Here is a 21375-nt window from a genome sequence, read left to right on the forward strand (position 1 = left end):
GCGGCCCGTCCGGGCTGGGCCGGCCGGGCGGTAGCGGGGTCTGGGCGCCCCTCTGGCCTAGGCCTCAGGCTTCCAGGCCCCGGGATTCCAGGCGGGGGTTGTGGGCCGCAGCGCTGGGTCCCGCCAGGGCGGTTACCTCCCGGCAGCCGCGGGCGCTGCTCCTGCGAGGCCTCACCCGGCTCCGTTCCTCCGCAGGGCGGCCACGGTGACTGAAAATGGTGAAGGAAGATGACAAGGTGATCCCGGTGCGCGTGGCGCTGCGCTGCCGGCCCTTAGTGCCGAAGGAGACCGGCGAAGGGTGCCAGATGTGCCTGTCCTTCGTACCGGGGGAACCGCAAGTAAGGGAGCCAGCCCGCTGCACCCGGCGGTCGGCCTTGCCTCCCCGCCCGGGGTTTGCTGCCAGGGTGCTGGGGTGGTGTAGTCAGCGCTGTCTGTTCCCCTCTGCTCCGCAGGTGGTCGTAGGTAACGATAAGTCGTTCACATATGACTATGTGTTCGACCCTTCTGTTGAGCAAGAGGAAGTCTTCAACACAGCCGTCGCCCCCCTCATACGAGGCATCTTCAAAGGTTTGTGGTAGATGAGTTCAAGCTCTGTTTTAAAATGCTGGGGGTTTTGGTGGGCTCAGCTGTGGAAAATTCAACAGCATCTTCTTCCACATTCTGACCCGCTTTTTCTTTGCTCTTCTTGGAAAATAAAATCCTGGCTCCAGCCTCTCGTGAGAAGTGCCAGATCTTGCCTCTTTACAACCTGTTGTACTCCATAGAGCTAACAAAGTTATTTGTGTGTGTTCTTTGGGTCATTTTCCTTCCTGAAGCTATTTATGTAAGGCAAGAGAATTGTATCAAGAATAATCTGATGAATTGATAAGCATCCCGTTACCAGAAGCTGTTAGTGATACTACAGTGGAGCTGGGACGATAGAGAACTTACGCTGTGTTTCTATGACTAGCTCTAGTAAAGCAACAGCAGAGTCTTAAAAAAGAGTTGGAATAATAATTTTATCTGTGTTTTGGGGAGCTTTTCACTGACTTTTTTCCCCTGATGTTGCTGACTGTGACCCGTGCAGAAAGCTTGTATAAACTGACAATGAGGGGCAGTGTGTTTCTGGAAGGATGCTTTTACTAGAATGCAGCTTTGTTGGTCAAAGCTTCTTCTGGTTGCCACGTGACTGTCTGATCCGGGCGCCCTTTGTTCCCCCAGGGTACAATGCTACTGTCTTAGCCTACGGACAGACAGGATCTGGAAAAACGTACTCTATGGGAGGAACCTACACTGCCAATCAAGAGCATGAACCTAGCGTGGGGGTCATCCCTCGGGTAATCAAACTGCTGTTTAAGGAGAAGGAGCAAAGGCAGGATTGGGAATTCGTCCTCAAAGTTTCTTATCTAGAGGTAAAAGTTGTTTTGATTTTCAAACTATTATGAAGTTGTGAATGGCACATAAACTGAGCTTTAACGAGGCCACCTCCTTCAAGTAACAGGTATTTATTAGGTCAAAACCTAAGACTACATAAGGTCTTGTCAGGAACTGGATTCTGAGTCCTAGGTATCTTTCTCTAAAGGTAAAATGAATAGAATGTCAAGCAGAGTTAGCCATGATTTCCGTGTAACTGTACATCGTTCTTTATGCGAATTGCTCTCTTGCGAGGCTGCTAGTTCTGAACTGCTGTTCTGATGCTTTCAGATCTACAATGAGGATATTCTAGACCTGCTGTGCCCGTCAAGAGAACGGTCTTCTCAAATCAGTATACGGGAAGATCCGAAAGAAGGCATAAAGGTCTGTTGCCCTGTTAGATGTGGGTGCATAAGAGGGTGACGTGGCTAGGGACGAATGTTTTGGTGAAACAACTGTCTGATTCCTTGAGCACTGCTTTATATAAATTGAGCTATTGATGATCCTTAAGTTTACTCGAAGGGTGACACCAATAGGGTTAGACATTCATGACAAAGCCACTTGCAAGCTCTGTTCTGACTTTTTTTGAAGACTGATTTAAGTGAATATCTGAGAATATTGTACTTTGGGTCCCTTCACCAAATTTCAAACTCTGTTGCAATTGTACTCTTCTGTTTGGCAGAAGTAGTGTGCAACAAAGGGATCCTGAGGGGCAGCTATTTAAGTGCCCAAGTTATTTTCTTAGCAGTTTTGTACAGATGTGTGCTTATAGCGTAGTGCAGAAAAACCTTGTGCTACTGCTTGCTCTGTGTACTTGTTTTGTAGTTGAACTTCCATCCATCAGTTGTGCTTCATTCATACAGTTTCAGTTTGCAGTGGTGGGTAGGTTGTTGGTTGTCACACGCACAGCTTAGGTGTGCGTGACACCTGTAGCTTTGATCCATTAATGTTTTTGTTGTGTGTAATCTTGCGCTGCTCACTGTCGTCTCTAAAGTACTGGGGTGCAACTCATCCATGTGTTAACAGTGGCATTGTGGTCCAGGGAGACAGGCCCCTCAGGGAAAGCGCAAGCTTGCCAAGGAGCACGACTAGTCCCTACTAACTTCCCTCTGTCCTTTATGTCCCTAATACCTGCCTCCACTCTATTCACAAAAATAGCCCACCCCCTTCAGCCAGTTTCCCCTTTCTCCGCCCGTGACTGGCACAACTTCCAGCTCCCAGCTTGGCCAGGGGATATCTGAGGGCAGCCAGTGATTTCTCCACAGAGTACTGAGGAGCCCTGTCTCTATCCCGTAGCTCAGCTGGCTCATAGCTCAAGCTCCATCCCATTAGCTCAAGCAGGCACAGAGGAACTTGGTGTGTGCACGTAGGAATAGGATGAGCGCGAGGTGATGTGACTTGGTTACTGACACGGAGTTCAGAATAAGTGTTTGCTGGGGGAATCCATACCAAGCCTCTGGCTTGAAGTGAGACTCTGATTCTTGTGAATGCGTATTTACAGAGAGATTTCACTTTGTCTGCCATAGTCTAAGACAGAGGATAATTTTTCTGATGTAAGTTGGGGTGAAGAGGAAGGAGAGGATAAACAACTGCTTTCTTCCTGGATACAGATTGTAGGGTTAACAGAAAGAAATGTCACCTGTGCCCAAGATACTGTATCCTGCCTAGAGCAAGGGAACAATTCCAGAACAGTGGCCTCCACGGCAATGAATTCCCAGTCCTCGCGGTCCCATGCCATCTTCACCATTTGCATCGATCAGAAGAAGAAAAATGACAAGTAAGTGTGATCGCACGGCCAATCCTAGCAGCTGTTAGGGGTCAGGCTTACTGAAAATTTCATGGTCTTGTCATTCTCTCTTGGTCTTGGATGAACTCAGCTGAGCTACTCTTGAGGCAGTTACTCTATGTGGCTGTCTCTGATGTGAAGTATATTTTTCAGCCCAGTAGCTCAACTGTAGTAACCACTGGAGTGCTCCTTTCCTAACTGCATGTTTACGTGAGAGAGTAAAATAGTTTTTCTGCCATAGGAACAACAGTTTTCACTCCAAGCTACACCTGGTTGATCTTGCTGGCTCTGAGAGACAAAAGAAGACCAAGGCTGAGGGAGACAGACTAAAAGAAGGTCTGTAGGAAAAGGACTGGTATAGCTTGGGTTTCTTACCACTTTTGAGTTAATAAATTGAGTCCTTGTCAGAAAAGCGAAGCAGTTCTTTAATCCTTATATGTGCTTTTTTTTTTAACCTTCTTAAATTTTTTAATAAGGAGAGGAAATTAGCAATTCCCAGCTATTGAGGTGGCTCTACTCACTGTCATCTGTTTGTGTGCAGGCATCAACATAAACAGAGGTCTCCTCTGCCTGGGGAATGTAATTAGTGCTCTTGGCGATGAAAATAAAAAGGGTGGGTTTGTCCCCTACAGAGACTCAAAGTTAACAAGACTGCTGCAAGGTAAGAGACAGATGATGATAAAGCCTAAATCTACAGATGCACTTTAAATAACAAAATAGCAAAAAAACCAACAGCCATACAACCAGAGTTCAAAGCGGTAGCTGCTGTTGGCAAAGGGATTGCATTTATTGGTTTAGTTCCTCTTCTCACTGAAGCTAGATCTTTTCTGTAGCCTTATTTTTAGGTTGCAAATGCATTGAGATGGACTCATTTGAGTCCTACTCTTTTGCAGTTCCTAAGTGATAGGAGGAAACTAGACAAATTCAGTGCATTTTTTTGGTGGGGAGAAGGAAGATGAGAAGTTAAGTCTGGAAGCAGAGATCTATTATTATACCCTAATTATAGCTACTTACTGGAGGATATCACAACCAGAATGAAGCTCAAGCTGTCTGTGCCTTCGCTGTGTGCGTCATGTTTGTTTTGTTTTCTTAGTCTGAATATCTGGTCTTTGTGGTACTTATTTTTCAATAGTTGTGATGGTCTTTTAATCCATTTTATCTAAATTAGCCTTTAATGTGGGCATAGCTATAGTAATGCAATTTACTGGGATTTTTTTGGTAGTTAAATAATTTGGTACAGAAAGTTAAGCTCTTCTGTATTTTCCATATCTGAAAATGCCTAATAAAAAGGAACTGGATTATGCAGAGCTGGATGTGGGGCCCTTTTTTTCTGATCAAAAATTTTAAGTAGCCAATAGCGTTAGTGTAAAACCAAAGGATAAAGTGCCATGCAGCTTGATGATCTGAACAAATATGTTCTTAGCCAATAATTCTTTAAATTGGAAGATAGTGTGAATTCTGATGTCTGGATATCCATGGAGATCTTGAGTATTATTGTGTGGGAGAAGGGAGGGGAAAACTGGAAAGAACTATGCCAGAAATGGCATACAAAAATTACAGCAATTACAGAAATTACTTAACAGGACAGCAATATTATTGGGGCTTCTGATGTGAAAGGCTTTGGCTTTCAAAAAAAGCTCTTTAGTATAGTGCTGGCTGGGGCAGAGGAGAAAGAGATGACAATGACACAAAACTACAGCTGGATATCTTCCTCTAGCTGTAGTAGGGAGATGCACTCATGTGGCTTAGATAGCTGAATGATGAGATCTTACTAGTCATTCTTGCTCTCAAAGCTCTGATTATGCCTTGTTTTCCTTCTCAGATTCTCTGGGTGGTAACAGCCACACTCTCATGATTGCCTGTGTAAGCCCAGCGGATTCCAATCTAGAAGAAACTCTAAATACTTTGCGTTATGCTGACAGAGCAAGAAAAATAAAAAATAAACCAATTGTCAACCTTGATCCCCAGGCGGCTGAGTTGCATCATCTGAAGCAGCAGGTACTGGGTGCTTTCTTTGTGTGAGAGGAGTAGATCTGTCCTTTTGGTACTAAGCTCAGTAAACAGCAAGCAAAGACATAGGAAGCCTAGCTACACAAAATATGCAAAAAATATTTAGTACGTGTTTCTCTGTCTCTTGAGATGGCTGTGTAAGTGCTGTAAAGGGAATACACGAATATTTCTTGTAATTCTACAGCAACTATTCAATACCATAGAAAAATGGTAGTGTTAGTGTGATTTACATTTCCCTTCCACTGAACAAGTCATCGCCGACCCCTTACGCCACAGGAAAAATTAGAAATACAGTGATGGTTGCCTTGCGGACATCACTTGCCTATGTCCAGCACAGAGTGGGAAGTGAAGAGTGTTCCTATGTGGTCAGCTTCAGAGGGAAGTAAGTTGCATAAACTAGAACTGGTTAAACCCAAAGCTAGAAGTGCCCAAGGCCTTGTCTACTGATGAGAGTTAACCAGACTTGCTGTGCTTACTTGACTGTATGCATATGATACACTCTTTCATGCTACTTCTCCATAGAAAAACTCAGTAATCTTGTTCCACAATGGAGCAAGTGATTTTGCTTACTGCATAGGAGTGTTCACCAGAGCCTAGTGAATGTTTATGAACGTACTGTAAATTCAAATCACATATTCAAGTAGCTTAGGAAGGCAAGTGATCTGACTCTTTATCTCATGTGAAAGGTAGCAACAGAGCATTGGTTCAGCAAAGTGGGAGACCCGCCCTTTGGATCAGCGAGGTCTCTGACACCCTGCGTAGAACAGCATCTCAACTGTCTGTGGGTGACTTAACATGCTCTGATCTGAATGTTCCTGATGAAGAGAAGGCAGCTTTTTTTTTAGGAGTAAATTACTTGAAATACTGTAGCAACATGATTCCTTTCCACAGGCAATAGTAAAAGGACAATTGTGGAGCAGGTGACTCATTAAGACATCGCTAAGACTAAGGATCTTAATAGTGTTCCTTCAACCATGTGTTTACTATATGGGAGAGATTTATAACTAGTAATTGTTTGTCTTTCTAGGTACAGCAGCTACAGGTGTTACTGCTGCAGGCCCATGGAGGGACCCTCCCAGTGTCTATCAAGTAAGCTTTGTAGATTAATGCTCAATGTAACCAATGGCCATCACACACCAGCCAAGGCTCTAGATCTCCTTTGCTCTAGACAGTGCTGTAGAGTGAGGGTAGAGCAAACTGGTTGCTTTCTAATAGGATCTGGACAATTTTTTTCTCCTTTTGTGCTTTTTGTCATGCTTACTGAAATTCCATGCATGTATGGGTCATTTAGTTTTGTGGCAAACCCCTTAGGATTGCAAAAATCCATTGCAGGAAATATGAGGGGAACTAGGCAATGTCTGCTAACTAAGTATCTGTTTCTTAGACCCATCCATCCCTCTTTTCTTCCTCACCCCTCTACCTCTAAACGTAGGGCACCTCCATCTCCATTGTTCTTAAAAGCACAAAATGCAGGGAAGAGTTGGATTGTGTAGGTGTTGTCTTCTGAGGATGTTTCAAAACCCAAGTACAGGCAGTTTACAGACTTACCATTGGTTAAATGGCATTACTGTTTCAAAAGGGTGTTTTCTTCTCTTGCAAATGTCTACTTTTTGGTATGCTGTAGTACTTAAATTTTTAAATTCAGATTAGACTTCCTCCAGTTATTTCTATTCATCTGCTGCAACCTATATTTATTGTAAGTTATTTAGGAAACTTGGAGGTAACTTCAGCGCTATTACAAACCTCTAGCGAAGTCATGTTCACAAGCAAACTGGTCCTTAATGTTTCAGTAGTATGGCACCTTCAGAGAATCTTCAGTCCCTGATGGAGAAGAACCAGTCACTAATGGAGGAGAATCAAAAGCTGAGCCGAGGGCTGAGTGAGGCTGCTGGTCAGACAGCACAGATGTTGGAGAGGATCATTCTGGTAAGGTGCAGTTAACCAAGAGCAGCTTTAAGTTGCGTGACTTCCCCTTTTAGCTGAAGATTAATCAACAGCAGCTCCTGTACTAATGGCATGTTAGGAGTCTCTCTCTTTAATGTTCCTCTCACATTTATTTCAAATCTCCAGCTATCAGTCAGAACCAAAAGTCTTCCAGAGCCTGTCAGAGCCTATAGATCTGGTGACATCAGTGGGGAAAAGTAGACCTGAATCTTTCAGCTTTTCTGTTGCTTTGATGTTTTAAATACCAGCACTTGTGCACGTGTGCTCTCTCTTCCCTCTTTCCCACCCCGCTCTGCTTGGTTTTGGTTCACTGCAGTGTATATTCTTGTGAAAAAGGGTGTTAAGTCTAAACAAACTGGTGGCAATGATCATGCAAGATCTTCCAGTGCGTTGATTTGCCACAGACTGACAACAAATCTTTTGCTACAAATAAATTAGCTGTTTTTTGCCTTTTTATCTTGCTTTTCCTACAAGTCAGTATAATTCTGACTTCTCTTAGACAGAACAAGAAAATGAGAAGATGAATGCCAAACTAGAGCAACTTCAGCAACATGCTGTGTAAGTCTGTTTCCACACCCTACTCATCCTGAGGAAATGTCTTTCAGCATTAAACGTTTTTGTTGGGATAAACTGGATACAGTCGATTTGTGTTTGTTCATCCAGAACTCATTTGTATGTTCAGTGGGGAAAGTTATTCCTTATTGGCATGTGTGACACAAATGTGCCCTGTAATACTCATGGGCTTACTCCTACATCTGCATTGCAGATGCAAGCTTGACCTGCAGAAGCTGGTAGAGACTGTGGAAGATGAGGAACTAAAAGAGAATGTAGAGGTGATTCGCAATCTGCAGCAAGTGTTGGCTCAGTTGCAGGTAAGACTGAATCCAGGGAGAGAAGGGTATGTGCCAAGCGAGTTTACTAATGAAACCTGGGGTTCTTCTGCTGAGCGGTGGATTCCACTCTGTGGAAACCTTGCTTAAGGAGCCCAGGAATTACAAGTATTAAATGACTCTTGATATCCACTTCAAAACAAGCTGTCCTGCTGTGCTTTTAATGCTGAAGAAAGGCCACTTGTGCTTGAGCGGCTGCACGTGGTGGGGGAAAAGGAAGAGTCTTCATAAAAGAATCTGATAGTGGGAGATTAGCATGGATTTACAATCCAAAAGTTGGAAGGAGAGTTATAAACTTGGTAGTTTTAATGAGCAACCCAAATTGCAGGGACCTGAAATTGTTAAATAGAAGTTGCCAAATCTTTGTCTAACTGAGGAACTTCTCTGTTCTCCCTCGCTAGACATTCCCCCTGTTCCAGACTCCTTACTCTTGTGAGGAGCTGGCTGCCAGTGCTGGAGTTCAGGGAAGACTAGAAAGAATGCCTTGTCCAGCTAGTCTAGGAGGAGTATGCTCACTTTACTAAAGGAGGAAGACAATCGTATCCTCTTTCCAGAGATAGCTTTCTGGACAGAGGAGAATAACATTATGCTTTGTCATTATAGGCCAACAGACTGTTATTAGCTTCATTTTCCTTAATCTTTCACTTTTTACCAAAATTTTCTTCTTTGTCCTATATAGAGTGAAAATGCTGCTACAATGGAAGCTGCTGCGGAGATGGCAAACGCTGAACAGGATGCTACAGCTGTAAGTGAGGGGAGTCCAGCAGTGCAGACCTTAACAGGGGCATATTTTATCCCCTCATCACTCTTTTATCTGCATCCTTATGCTAGTTTTCTAATCCAAATGTTTGGTAAAATGTGTCACTTCTGTATGTGCTGCCTTTCTACGCCCTTATTTTGCTCAGTGTGTTCAAGATCAATAACCTGTTCTCATTTCTGAATATCTAATTTCTAATGTAAAAAAAGAATTTGAAGTGTTCTGCAAAAACTGTGATGACAAAGTTAAAGAGCTTTCGGCTGGCCTCTCCAGCTCATTGCTGTCTCTCCTCCAGGAAGCAGAAATGGGCCAGGATACCAAGAGGTCCTCGGATGACTTCACCACTCAACATGCCCTCCGTCAAGCACAGATGTCCAAAGAGCTGCTTGAATTGAATAAAGCCCTGGCTCTGAAAGAGGCACTTGCCAAAAAAATGACACAGAATGATAGTCAGCTGGAGCCTATTCAGTCCCGATACCAGGTAAACTCTTCTGAAATAGTTCTTGTGAGGTTATGTTCAGTTTTTTTCCCAATTAATGCAGTCACCGCATGCTGAGGAGGGAAGGGAGGAGATCTGTCCTCTCATGAGCATGTTCTTATTGGGTCTATCTGTTTCCTTAAGCTGGGTCACTGCCACCTTGGGCATAGTGGGGGAGTTAACTACAGGTGTCAGCAGAGAAGGCAGGGGGATGACCATGCCCAGCTATCTACAAAGAGCTCTACCACCAGAAGATGGGCTTTTCCCTGAAATGAGCTATTAGCCACTACCTGTTCTATGTGAAATGGGCTTCTCTGCTTTTTACTCAGAGGTTTGCTTGGCCGCACCAAGCCAAAATGCAAGTACTTCGTTGTTAACTCTCATAGTCCAGCCAGCTGATCTGGCTTCCCCTGTTAGCTAGCTGTGCTGGGATCTCCCATCTCTGAAATTGTTCACTCATAACTTTTAGTTTGTTACAATGGTTCTGTGGACCGACTGAGATTTCAGTGTATGGAGGACTAGCCCTTTTGACACTCGTACTGCTTTTAGACAAGGTGGCTTACAGCCTGTTGGAACGGAATGTGGTTTCTCGAGGCCTCCTGTCTTAAAGCTTTGTCTCAGAGTGGAGTTTCAAGGCTTTTATTTGGAGGCTTACTACTCTTGTCCTTTCTAGACTAATATCAAGGATCTGGAATTGGAGGTCAGCAGTTTGCAAAAAGAAAAGGAGGAGTTGATCCTTGCTCTGCATATGGCAAAGAAGGATGTCAACCAAGCCAAGTAAGAGTGACTATGCAAGCCGTGTGGCTTATAGCACTGACAATTGTGTTAATGCCCCTGTGAAAATTCATTGTCTTGCACATCTACTATTTGTAAAAGCTCTTATTTTGATGCAAATGCATCCCTTTAATATGCCACATGAGTTGTATGAATTGCGGAGAAGGCTGATAGTGGGCTTTCGTTGGTGGGAAAGATAATAATACACAATTGCTTCATTTTTTCATAAGGTGTCCCTAAAGTTGGAGAGTACTTGTTTGAGAATAACAGTTATTAATGGGGGCTGTTTTTAAAGTGTGATTTCTTTACAGACTGAGTGAACGGCGTCGGAAAAGACTTCAGGAGTTGGAGGGGCAAATTAATGAGCTGAAGAAAAAGCTGAATGAGCAATCAAAACTCTTAAAGCTGAAGGAATCTACAGAACGCACTGTCTCCAAACTGAACCAGGAGATCAGGGTAACTAACCCTAGCATGCAGTTCTCGGGCTTACTCCAGCATAGACAAAGCAGCTACCAAACAGAAGGCTCTCACTTTCGGTTTTGTTAGACTGAGAACACCAGTTTTTGGCAAGACTCCTTTGGCTACATGACCACAATTGCTGGTGTAATACAGTAGGCAGGTGACTACCGAGACTTGGAGGAATAAAAGAAGTCCAAAGTGTCTTCTGGTTATTCTGATAACTTATTGCCTCAGTCGAATCACTTGACTTCACTTTGATTTCCATGTGCGTACTGAGCATGTGTTAGTCTTCCCTTTATGCCTTAAAAGATGAGTCCCTGGGGTTTAGCACTTTGAGAGTGTCCTTAGGCCTGTACTCTGAGCGGGCAGCACACCGTAATATTTCCCGTCTGCCACCCCGACAGACACGCTACGGGAATGTAGGTTGAAACTGCCCAGAATGCAAGTACTGGACAATTTCTCCAGCCATTTCTATTTTTCAGGAAATGAAAAACCAAAGGGTACAGCTGATGCGCCAAATGAAAGATGATGCTGAGAAATTCAGGCAATGGAAGCAACAGAAGGACAAGGAAGTGATCCAGCTGAAAGAACGGGTGAGCAAACAATAAGCCCCCAAACTGTACCTCCCTCCAAAGAGTGAAACAAATCATTAAAGTGTTTGCTGCAAGGCTTTTGTTTAACTAGCAAGCATCTGAAAAACATCTGGGGGAGGCTTTGAAGATAACGTTAGTTCATATGGTTGCCACCTTTCACCAGTTGTCATAAATGGACTCACTTGCTTATGTCTGGAGATCTTAAAGCTATTTAAGATCTGGAGATCTTAAAGCTATATAGTTGTCATGATTCGGCTCTAAAGCAGAAGGCAAAAATATTTAATATTTTTAAGTATTGAAAGTTGTAGCGTTTGGCCACAGAATGGGAGGTATTTAAACTTTCAAAGAAATATTGAATCTGCAGGTAAACAGAATTGTTAATGAAATCCAGCTGCTTGTAGCATTCAAGTGTAGTGGACAGCAAACATCTGTACCTCTTGAGTTCCGGTCTCACAGGAGTTCTTACTGTAACAAGTTTGGTCCTCAATGCTTTGGGACACTAAACTTTTGGTTTGCAGTCTCTTACAGCTCCTAAACCTTTTTAATGGGAAGTGTGGAGCCCCTTCTAGTCACTTTAAGCCTAACAGCTATTTGCTCTCAGAGGCGCTACGTGGCTTAAGCTTGTAATGATCAGTGAAATCATTATCATGAAGCACTTGCATTGTGGAACAGCAAACGTAATTATTCTGTTCCAAGAAGTGTGAAACTGGTCATAGGTACTAACGTGACGTGATTTTTCCATCTGTCTTAACATTATTTCCCTGCAGGATCGCAAGAGACAATATGAGCTACTTAAGCTAGAGCGAGATTTCCAGAAGCAGGCCAATGTACTTCGGCGCAAAACAGAAGAGGTAAGGAGCCAATATCTGCTAGAAACTCCTGACCAATTCCTGAAGGTTTGCAAAGTGTGGTTGGAGGTGGTAATAGGATATGCAGAAACTTCTTCAAAGCAGTTTGGAGGGCTGGAAGTAGGTGCTTTTTCTCTGTAGAAAAATACCACGCTTCTGTCTTGTAGCCTCTGAGGGATTCTAGCTAAATCTGCTCCTTAAACGCTAAATTACCCTTTGAGCATCAGGCTGCTGTGGCTAATCTATTACAGATATCCAAGCTAGAAAGTGTAAAATGAGCTTGGGTGGTGGATATGCTAGACTGCAGTTCAAAATTACTTCAGGATGGCCGTATAGAAGAAATGCATCTTGAAACTATCATTTTGGATGCTTTCTTCTACCTTTAGGCCTAGAAGCAGATTCTCTTTAAACTGGGAATCTCAGCAAAGGAAATAAAGTCAAGGACTTTAGTCGTCACTTAATTCTAAAGTTGTTCTGGTTCTATTAACCTTACGCTCTCTTCTCATTGTCTCAATGTCTGGCTTGCGTTGTGCATACCTCATGTTTTCAACTGTTGCAGATTAAGTGAAGTAACTACTGTTCAGCTTTTGCGTAAAATATTTTACAGGCAGCAGCCGCTAACAAGCGCCTAAAGGATGCTCTGCAGAAACAACGGGAGGCTGCAGATAAACGGAAGGAAAGTCAAAATCGGGGAATGGAAGGAGTTGCTGCACGAGTAAAAGTGGGTGACAATGTGTTGTGCATTCCAACAAACAATGGGCAAACTTAGCTTTGTTAACTCAGTAGGTGCTGCTCGGGTTGATGGCTGGAGAGCAGAGGGGAGGAACATGGAGTTACATGTTAAGGGAGGCAAAGTGATTATTTGATTTATCTGTGAAGGCATTTCAGAGAAGGATTCAGTCCTGAAGTTGAGACTACAGTGAACCACTATACTGTTTTTTGGTTTTTGGTGGGTTTTTTCCCCTCCAGAGCTGGCTTGCAAACGAAGTAGAGGTTCTCGTTAGTACTGAAGAGGCTCGACGGCACCTTGCAGACCTTCTGGAGGACAGAAAGATCTTGGCACAGGAGCTCCTTCAGCTTAAAGAGAAGAAAGAGGCTGGGGAAAACCCACCTCTAAAGCTCCGGGTAAGAGCAGGAAATGCCATTTTCCCTGTCCCACACCTCTGGCTGTTCAGCAAGTACTGTCACTTACTCTTATTCACTCTTATTTGACCTTTTCCCTCAGAAGGTAGGGACGGAGAGAGTTACACTTCTGGAAGAAAGGGTTAATGTTGTTGTTGTTGTTGTCCTCTGGCGTGTCAGGGAAAAGAGTTGCTGAAGTAACTTGTTCCTTAATACAATGAATCTGATGGATGTGATTGGGTCACACCCCTTATCAAAGACTTTATGCTTTTGGGAAGGAGCAGTGGAATTTAAGCTATGGAAAGATACTTCGAGGTTTTTATAATAGTATGGCTGCGCTTTGCTGAAATGTCTGTAAATGAAAGCCCGGTCTTGTGTGCGTTTCTTCACCTATTGTTCACTTCTGTCCGTTGCTGCAATTCTTTAGAGGCGCACCTACTCCCTCGCAGATTTGCAGGCATCGGAGATGGACCTTTCCATATCCAAGCAGATAGAAAGCCTGGAAACCGAGATGGGGCTCAGGTAAGGCAGTACAACAAAGCTGATTTGCACAGCCTTGCCTCCATTTTTTTTCCTCATCTCTATCTACAACTGTTCTGTGAAACAGAAAAGAAAGTAAAATAACTTATATGCTAACACTAAAAATTATGAAATAAGACAATGTGGTTTTCCATTTCCAAAATGTGGGGATATGAGGTCACTACTCAGTCACTAAGATTGCTTTGTTCTTAGCTGTTTGTGAGCATCTCTGTAGGAGGGAAATGTTGCACTTTTAATTGGAAGTGTGGAGGGGAGGAGAAGCTCCCTGGTGTAGCATTGCAGACTCTAGCTGCTGTACTAAGCAGTCAAAATTTTAACTTGAACTATTTTGTCTAATATTCTGGTAACAGTAATTTTGGCCCAGACACTAGCCCAGGTTTCCTCCTGTGTTGTAACCTCAAATACATGCATTCTTCCAAAGGAGTGCCCAGATAGCGGATCTACAGCAGAAACTCTTAGATGCAGACAACGGAGATCGTGTGAAACAGCGTTGGGACAGTATTGCAACAATTCTAGAGGCTAAATGTGCTTTGAAGTATCTCCTTGGAGAGGTAAATTCTGAATTTTCCTATTTTATCACTAAAAACAAAGGCTCTAAGTGCTTAGCCAGGAATGTAAGGAAGGGACTAACAGGCAGAGATGAATTCAAGTGAAGCACTGCTGTAGTGGATGAGGTTTGTTTCCCTCAACTTCTGATTAAAATATTCTCCTGTACTGTAGATCATTTGGGGGAGTGAAATCCAAAAAGAACAGGGAAGAGGGAAACAGAATAGAAACAGGTCTGGAGATATCAGCTAAAGCTGTGCTTACAGAAGGCTTACATGGGAATAGTAAAAGGGAAGAGACCAATTTCAGAAGTGAAAGAGAAGAGAAAGTACCTAAAAATACTTACTGAACAAGTAGGCACTCCACAGGGAAACAAGGGGAGTGCTCTGAGGTCAGAGTGGAAGCAGTGGAATGGATGTTGGGATGGGAGAAGCTTGAACAAGACTGGGGGTAGGAAAGAGTAGGATTTGGGCTAATGTGGAATCAAGGAAAGAGCAACTGAATGGCAGAATCAGTAAACAATCAGTCCCTGGTGCTTGGAAATTAAAGGAAAAGAATAAAGGAGCTAATATGAGAGAGCATTCATTTTTGGGGTCCCCCCAATACTCAGATTTGAAGTGCTGCAGGAAAGGAGATTAATCTGGAACTGTTAACAAAACTTCCTGCTATCCGTTTTGCACTTCCATACTGGCTGTCAGATGTCTAGCTCTGAATGTCTCGTCTAGCCTCCTGGTTGCTGACGGCCAGTCCAGTTCCTAGGGTGGTCGGAAGTTAGGCAGAAATGCTCTGCCTTCAAACTGAAGCGTGTCTGCCCCAACAGACATTATGAAACATGGAACTCATTGACCCAAGCAATCATCTTGCTTTTGTCTTTCAGCTGGTCTCCTCAAAAGTGCAGGAAAGCAAGTTGGAGAGCAGCCTCCAGCAAAGTAAAGCCAACTGTTCAGACATACAAAAGATGCTGATTGAAGAGCGAAACCACATAACAGAGATGGAGGCTGAGTTCCAAAATCAGCTTTTGGTGCAGGAACAACACCACCAGGAGAAGGTAAAAAATAAGTGATAGGAATGTTGAGTGCTCCTGTGATTTGGGACTCTGATTCCCAGATCTGCTCAGTGACAAAGGCAAAGTGTTGTGCTGAATCCAGTCGGATCAAGATTTGTTAGACTTATGCAGGATAGCTAACAAAAGCCCAAGAAATCTCCCTATTCATCTTCTGTCCTATGCAAGTTGTTTTATTCAATAACTTTTCGCAGTGCTTTAAGTGAGGATGTTACACCTGAGCACAAGATAACTTTTAAAGTACATCAGGTCAGAATCATGCCAGAAGTGGCAGAAAGAATCTTTCTGTAATTGTCAAGGCCTTTGCCGGAGCTGCCGGATGTCTCTTCAGGAATTCACGCCCGTTTGCCTCTGCTGTGTATTAACTTGCTTTTAGGTTCTGTACCTGCTTAGCCAATTTCAGCAAAAAGAAGCAGCAGAGAAGAAACTGGAAGATTCACTAAGTGAGCAGGAGAAACAGCTGCAAGAGCGACTCAAGTTCCAGGTAGAGTGTCTGGATGTGGCTTGGCGGGGGTGTGCTCATTAGGGCTACCTGTTACTTGGAATAGTGGCTTTAGAGTGAGGAAGGTTCATTTCTCTTCTTCCATTAAATAAATGTAAACGCAGCACTGAGGCCTGCCACAGTCTGACCAGCTCATGCAAACTTCTTCCATGCTCAGAACACCTTTTAGTTAGGATATTCAACATGCTATTACTAATTCTTTACTGAGCATGGCTCCACTATGCTGTCAGCAATGGAAGAACTTTACCTTGATCTTATAAACAAGCTGCACCTTGTCTTGTTGCTAAGAGAATTAAGTGGTGTAGTAAACTCTTGTGGAAGGGCATGTTCAGTGATGTATTAAAGCAAAATCAGCCCTAGGTGCACCTAATTTGGAGATAAGCCTTAGAAATAGAGGGAGGTTTAGATCTTAAATGGTCACTCTGAAAGGATCACGTTCTCTCTCTGTTGTATTGGCAATGTTATGCATAAAACAAGGTAGTAGCACTAATGATTTTCCTGATCTAGAAGTCGGAACTGATCTCATCAGAGAATATAAAGAAACCCCTCTGGTGTTGCAAGAAAGATCCAAACAGAAAAACCTGTCCAAAACAACTACTTGTGCTACCCCCATGTAAGCCTACAGATTTCCTCTTGTCTTGCAAACAGGAGGAAGAGCTGGAGAAAATGAGGGAGATCTGCGAGAAGAACCAAGAACTTCTCCAGGAAAACGACACTCTTAAACAGGTAGAGATCTGTACAGAACACAAGTCATAAGAGCTTCCTGGCAGTTGGGTTAATGTATTTTGCAAAGCTAACTTTTGTCCCTCTTAACAGAAACTGCTGCTCCTCCAAGTTGCCAGTGGCCAGAAGCTCCGTCACATTCAGCAAATGCCATCCGAGTCCCCAGACTCTTCTTTTGATTATGTTCCACCCAAAGTAAAGATGCTGCATACCAGTTTTCATGCTTGTATTGTACCTGGGTTCTTTTCAAAAGTTAACGTTGGCTATTAATTATCTTGGTTTCTTTCGCCCAAGTTGCTTTTTACAAGGCATCTTGTTTTGCTTATTGAAGTAGGCCTGGTCTCTACTTCAGACAGTCCTTAAGGTTTCTGTTTTCAGAATACTTCTGAAACTAGCTTGCACTAGTTTTTTGATTTAAAAAAAAAGGGGGGGGGGAAACAAAACCCCAAACCTGTTTCCTCAGTCTAATTATGTCTGACTCTGTATCCTCCTTAGTAATCCAGGTGTTTTCTCTGTAGCATTTCCAGTCTCTGAATCACAGAGCAAGGCATCTGTCATAAAAAATTTAGTCATTGCCTTGCAAAAGAGCCAAATCTTAGTGCTGGGAGGAACAAATGATTTAAAACTATTTTGTCAAGACTCTGACACAAATCTCTTAGATTTCCAAGGATTTGTCAACTATAGCAGTTTAAATGGACTGATTGGATTTTTAATTCTGACAATTTGATCTTTTGTCTCCTCCCTAACCCTACAGCCTTCTTGGCTGTCTGAGAGGCGTGGGGCTGTGGTGGTGGGACTCTGAAGTGCCTTAATAAAATGTAAACCCGCTGTTATTTCTTCTGGGGCCTCAACCCTTGTAATTTCTGTGCGTAGCCGAAGACTCGCCGGCAAACGACAGCAAAACCCCGTGCACCAACCCCAGAAATGGATGTGGAAGAGCTGTTCTCTGACTCAGGGGAGTCTGGAGGGGAGATGGAGGATGCAGACTGGGTACCAGTAAAAGCAGTCAAAGGAGCAAAGAAAAGCATGATGGGGGTAAGATCCAGTTAGCTTTGACTTGTGATTACCTATTAGGGAATCACTCGCCTGTATCCTAAGGATCTGTATGTGTACAGAGAAACAGTGAGATTGTAGTGTCTCTGCTATTGTTCTGAAAAGACTTATATGATAGTACTGCTGGCATTGGTTATTTATGATCTTCTGACAGAAAGAGCAAAAGTTGCCTGTAGTCAGCAACACCTTCGTAAACAGTTTTTCATTGGACACGTCATCTTCTGCCATGAGACACATGTTCAGTCCTGCTACCTGTGGCTGAACTGCCGGTGTGTTTCAGACAGCAGCAAAATTGTGAGCCCTAACAGCAGCCTTATTCCTTCATGGAGCCTATTTTAAGGGAAAAAAAAAAAAGGGATGGCCTGTCGTGTATCCCTATGTGCTGTTCCCACTGTGGTGTACTGCGGCTCCTAGTCCTGACAGAAGCCTCAGCTTCCATCTTCTGTTTGTATCAGCCTGGGCCTGAAGCTTCAGCCTGCTGCTCAGTCAGCGCCCGATGGGATGGAAGAGACTACTTGAACATGCCGAACACTGAACCAATGGGCCTCTTTGGGCTTGAATTGCTCTGAAGCTAGGCCCCCATTGTGAGATGTGGTGTTCTTCCCCTTTCACAGAGGGGTAAATTATTACATATTTCACTATTGAGTGACTGTGAACATGTCAGCAGTTACCACAGAAAAGCTTATGAATTTTAAGGTCTAGTTCCTTTCGCTGGAGCTTCTCAACCTGATAAATTCTGAACTACAGTACTATTAGTGGTTTGGGTTTGGGGGAGTTCTTTTTGGCCATGTTGCAGGAAGGATGGTTTGTGCTTGACACTTCGCTCCTCTGAGTTGCTTTACATAGCCCTGTGGAACTCCAGTGCAAATTGCTGCTCAGTTCAGAACTGTAGCTTGGAGCAGCTGGTCCGTGCAGTCTGCTACTGCTTAACGTATCCAGACTAGCAAAGAGATTCATTGTTCTGAGAGGCCATGAAGTAGCTAAATTGGGTCACCTCCATCTAGATTGGAGGGCCCTCGGTATGGTGACTCAGGTTTGCCTCCTAGAGTGCAAGCATTAGCTTGTTTTACTGACACTGAAACTGGCATCCTCTTGGATATAACCTGAAGTCAGGGACTGAGTAATTGAAGATGCTTATTTTGGGGATACTGAAGCAAGAGATGGCTCTGTAGGTGGGAAGACCTTGTTTCTTTTCCCGGGATGCAGGGCTGACAGTGAAACAATAAGATTCATGGCAGATTGGGGATGGAGCTGTCCTTTAGATTGCTTCAGGTCTTGACAGCTGTGGCAATCTAGATGCAGTCTGTAAAACACCGAAGCTCTTTCTGCACAGAACTCTTCTCTTACTTAGTGCTCCTGCAAGGGCCGGTGTGGAAATAGGCAGTGTGGCTGCAGGAAGCAGAAGGTGGGCTGCACTGAAGGCTGTAGCTGTGACTCAGCAAAATGCAGAAATAGAGACCCTGGCTTTCCGGTGAGTAGTGCCGCGTTTGTGGGTGCCAAAGGGCCTGCACCCAACATCCAGGCTACACGGCGTGGTTAAGCAAAGCTGGATGAATGGATAGGCGGTTATGCTGTTAGCATACCTGCACAGTTTGGCAAGCTAAAACATATGCACCTTTCTGAAACATTTGTCACTGTAATTCAGTGTTTATCTGTGGTAACGGAGTACAAAGTTTTCCGCTCCTCCAGTACCAGGCTCTTGCACTGAATATAGAAACTTGCATGATGTCCCAACTCACGTGGATTTACCTACTGCCAGTTGTCAGCCATGAATCTGAAGACAAACAATTTAAGTCTTGCTTTTGCACTTAGTAAATAAAAATTGTATCTTTAGCTTCAGATGGCACAAAAACTTAACTCATTTTCAGATTTTTTGGGGGTTTTTTTGTAAAGAATGGAGGGGATAATTTGGGGAGGGGGTTGTAGCATCAGAAAGGTTCATGAGCAACTGATGTTCATTAGAACTCTTGCTAGAAACATCTGCCTTACTCACTCTTGGATCTTAGAGATTTGAAGCAGAGACCTCCCGTAGTAATTCTTTAATTATTGACTACTTTATGAAACTAGTTGCCTGACAGAGGCATCTAGCATCCTGTACTATGAATTACTTTGCAACTAGAGAGAAGGTGGCTTAGGGACCCCTAATACTTCTTCAGCTGTTGGTGCAAAAGGAAGGGATGGATATTGTAGAAGCGCTTCAAAATAGTACTGCCCCTCAGGATGCCACAGTGTGTGGGGACCAAACAAGGGACTCCGAAGGTTCCTTCAAGCTCGAAGACCCCACTGAAGTGACTGCAGGAGAGACCTTCTTTCAGCCTGTGTGCATCACACCAACTACAAAGGTACTGCCTAAAGCTGTGAGAACGAACAGTGGTTCTGAATGTGCGCACACTTTGTTTACGGCTAGTGATGGAGCTTAAAGAAAAAAACCCAAGATGATAGACTGCTGCTAGCAAATTCTGAACAGACTACAGCTGTCAAGCCAGCTTGTATTTAAGTGTTGAGTCTGCTGAATTCTTAAGTTTTCATACTAAAACTTTGCCATAAAAAATGGACTCACTTATCTCATCTGTACCCCCTGCACGCTATTCCCAATGCTATCTCCTCCTGCTCAGCCCATGAATTTGTCCTTACAATTTTGACTTCAGTAAAGAAATTAAGCAACTCCTGACATTGGCCTGGCAGCTTCTGTATGTGCTGCCTCCAAGCTCCAGTGCAAGCTGGCTGGCTTCTTCAGGGCAGTGACCAACTCCAAAATTGTCTTCCTTGTTTTCCTAATAGGTCCTGAAAGATATCACAGACCAAGATGTCTTCATGAAGAAGCCCAGCACTGCTGCTTCCCTGCTCGTGAGAGATGAGGAGTCCCAAGAGAACCAGATACCATTTGTAAAGAGAAAGAAGAGAATGCTGAGCAGCAATACCAGCTTCTTCTCAGGTTGCACCCCTATCAAAGAGGAGCTTGACTGACGAGCCCAGAAGATGCCCCGTGATGGGGTTGTGCTGTGCTTCTTTAGACCACATTGCTGGTGACTTTTTAAAAAAAAAAGTGTTGGGATCTCTTGCTGCAGCAAAAGCCTGATGACTGTTGTGCCTGACAGCTTCTGGCATCAGCAAGGGAGTCAAACACTAGTTCTGGCTAGATTGTGTCCAGTTCTTTGTAAATATTTGTATGTGTGGAACTTGGGCTGGTGGTAAGAAACTCTTTTTCCTCTGGAATTTCTGTAGTGAGCGGAGGTGATTTACCCAGGTTGCTCATTCCAGCTGCCTTCCTCATCCTGAGCTGTGAACATGTTGGGTACAGTTTAATCTGTAATCTTGAAATAACTTTGCGTTTGCACTGGAAAGCTGGGCACTGTCTCTTCCAATGCAGCATGAGGAACTGTTCCAAGCTGCCACGTGAGATCCCCTGGTGCTTGATCTTGAGGAGGCACTGTCTGTAGTCTTAAACTAGCTAGCAGCTATGAAATGGTCAGTGTTTCTGTACCCTTTGGGGCACTGGTCTGTCCTTGTTCAATGAAGTTAGAAACTTGCTAGCCATATGTGAATATTGTAGTCATTTTAACTTGGTTTTGTAGCTTTAATAAAGTAACTACTAAAACCCCCTGACTTCTAATTTCACATTATTGTGCACAATGGGATCTCTGCAATTAAGATGGTCTCAAAACTGTTCCAGCAGTTGTTGTGCTGACTGCTGGTAGGACTAGCTCTAGGTCTTTTTCTGTCAGGCAGCCCAAGCAGGGTACTGCTGTTCTCCTTTCCCCTCTGTGCCCCTGAGCCCTAATTTTTGAGTCACAGCATGAAGGAGAAGTAACGAATGTAAAATTCTTTTTTTTTTTTTTTTTTCCCCTCCAATTGTAATAGTGAGAGCCCAGACCTACTCTCTGACTTGCAGATG

The 21375-nt window shown here is 43.7% G+C and overlaps 1 protein-coding gene across 2 annotated transcripts; it reads left to right on the forward strand.

The window, feature by feature from the left end:
- The first annotated feature begins 195 nt into the window (after window positions 1–195).
- On the forward strand, window positions 196–21086 carry KIF4A (kinesin family member 4A). Of its 2 annotated transcripts, none has more exons than XM_050901977.1 (30): window positions 196–338; window positions 453–567; window positions 1201–1391; window positions 1684–1776; window positions 3003–3169; window positions 3420–3514; window positions 3720–3839; window positions 5001–5176; window positions 6216–6277; window positions 6979–7114; window positions 7632–7690; window positions 7899–8004; window positions 8702–8767; window positions 9075–9260; window positions 9931–10034; window positions 10343–10487; window positions 10973–11083; window positions 11851–11934; window positions 12539–12652; window positions 12901–13056; window positions 13481–13575; window positions 14015–14144; window positions 15017–15187; window positions 15579–15686; window positions 16353–16430; window positions 16521–16622; window positions 17301–17462; window positions 18832–18951; window positions 19700–19822; window positions 20262–21086. In XM_050901977.1, exons 1-30 carry the CDS (start codon window positions 216–218, stop codon window positions 20445–20447), a joined length of 3684 nt encoding a protein of 1227 aa, XP_050757934.1. In that variant the 5' UTR covers window positions 196–215; the 3' UTR covers window positions 20448–21086. The 2 variants fall into 2 exon arrangements, with proteins under 2 accessions (XP_050757934.1, XP_050757935.1); XM_050901978.1 differs by having other exon boundaries at window positions 6982–7114.
- The last annotated feature ends 289 nt before the right edge of the window (window positions 21087–21375 follow it).

The sequence above is a fragment of the Gymnogyps californianus genome, chromosome 9, assembly GCF_018139145.2.
Source record: "Gymnogyps californianus isolate 813 chromosome 9, ASM1813914v2, whole genome shotgun sequence".
Taxonomy (NCBI): Eukaryota; Metazoa; Chordata; class Aves; order Accipitriformes; family Cathartidae; genus Gymnogyps; species Gymnogyps californianus.

What these genes read in the sequence shown, in the direction of transcription:
- KIF4A (XM_050901977.1), top strand. Translation starts at nt 216, where the DNA reads ATGGTGAAGGAAGATGACAAGGTGATCCCGGTGCGCGTGGCGCTGCGC. An exon ending in CTGAACAGGATGCTACAGCT is followed by an intron (nt 8,768 to 9,074) that starts GTAAGTGAGGGG and finishes TCTCTCCTCCAG; the next exon opens with GAAGCAGAAATGGGCCAGGA. An exon ending in GCATCACACCAACTACAAAG is followed by an intron (nt 19,823 to 20,261) that starts GTACTGCCTAAA and finishes TTTTCCTAATAG; the next exon opens with GTCCTGAAAGATATCACAGA.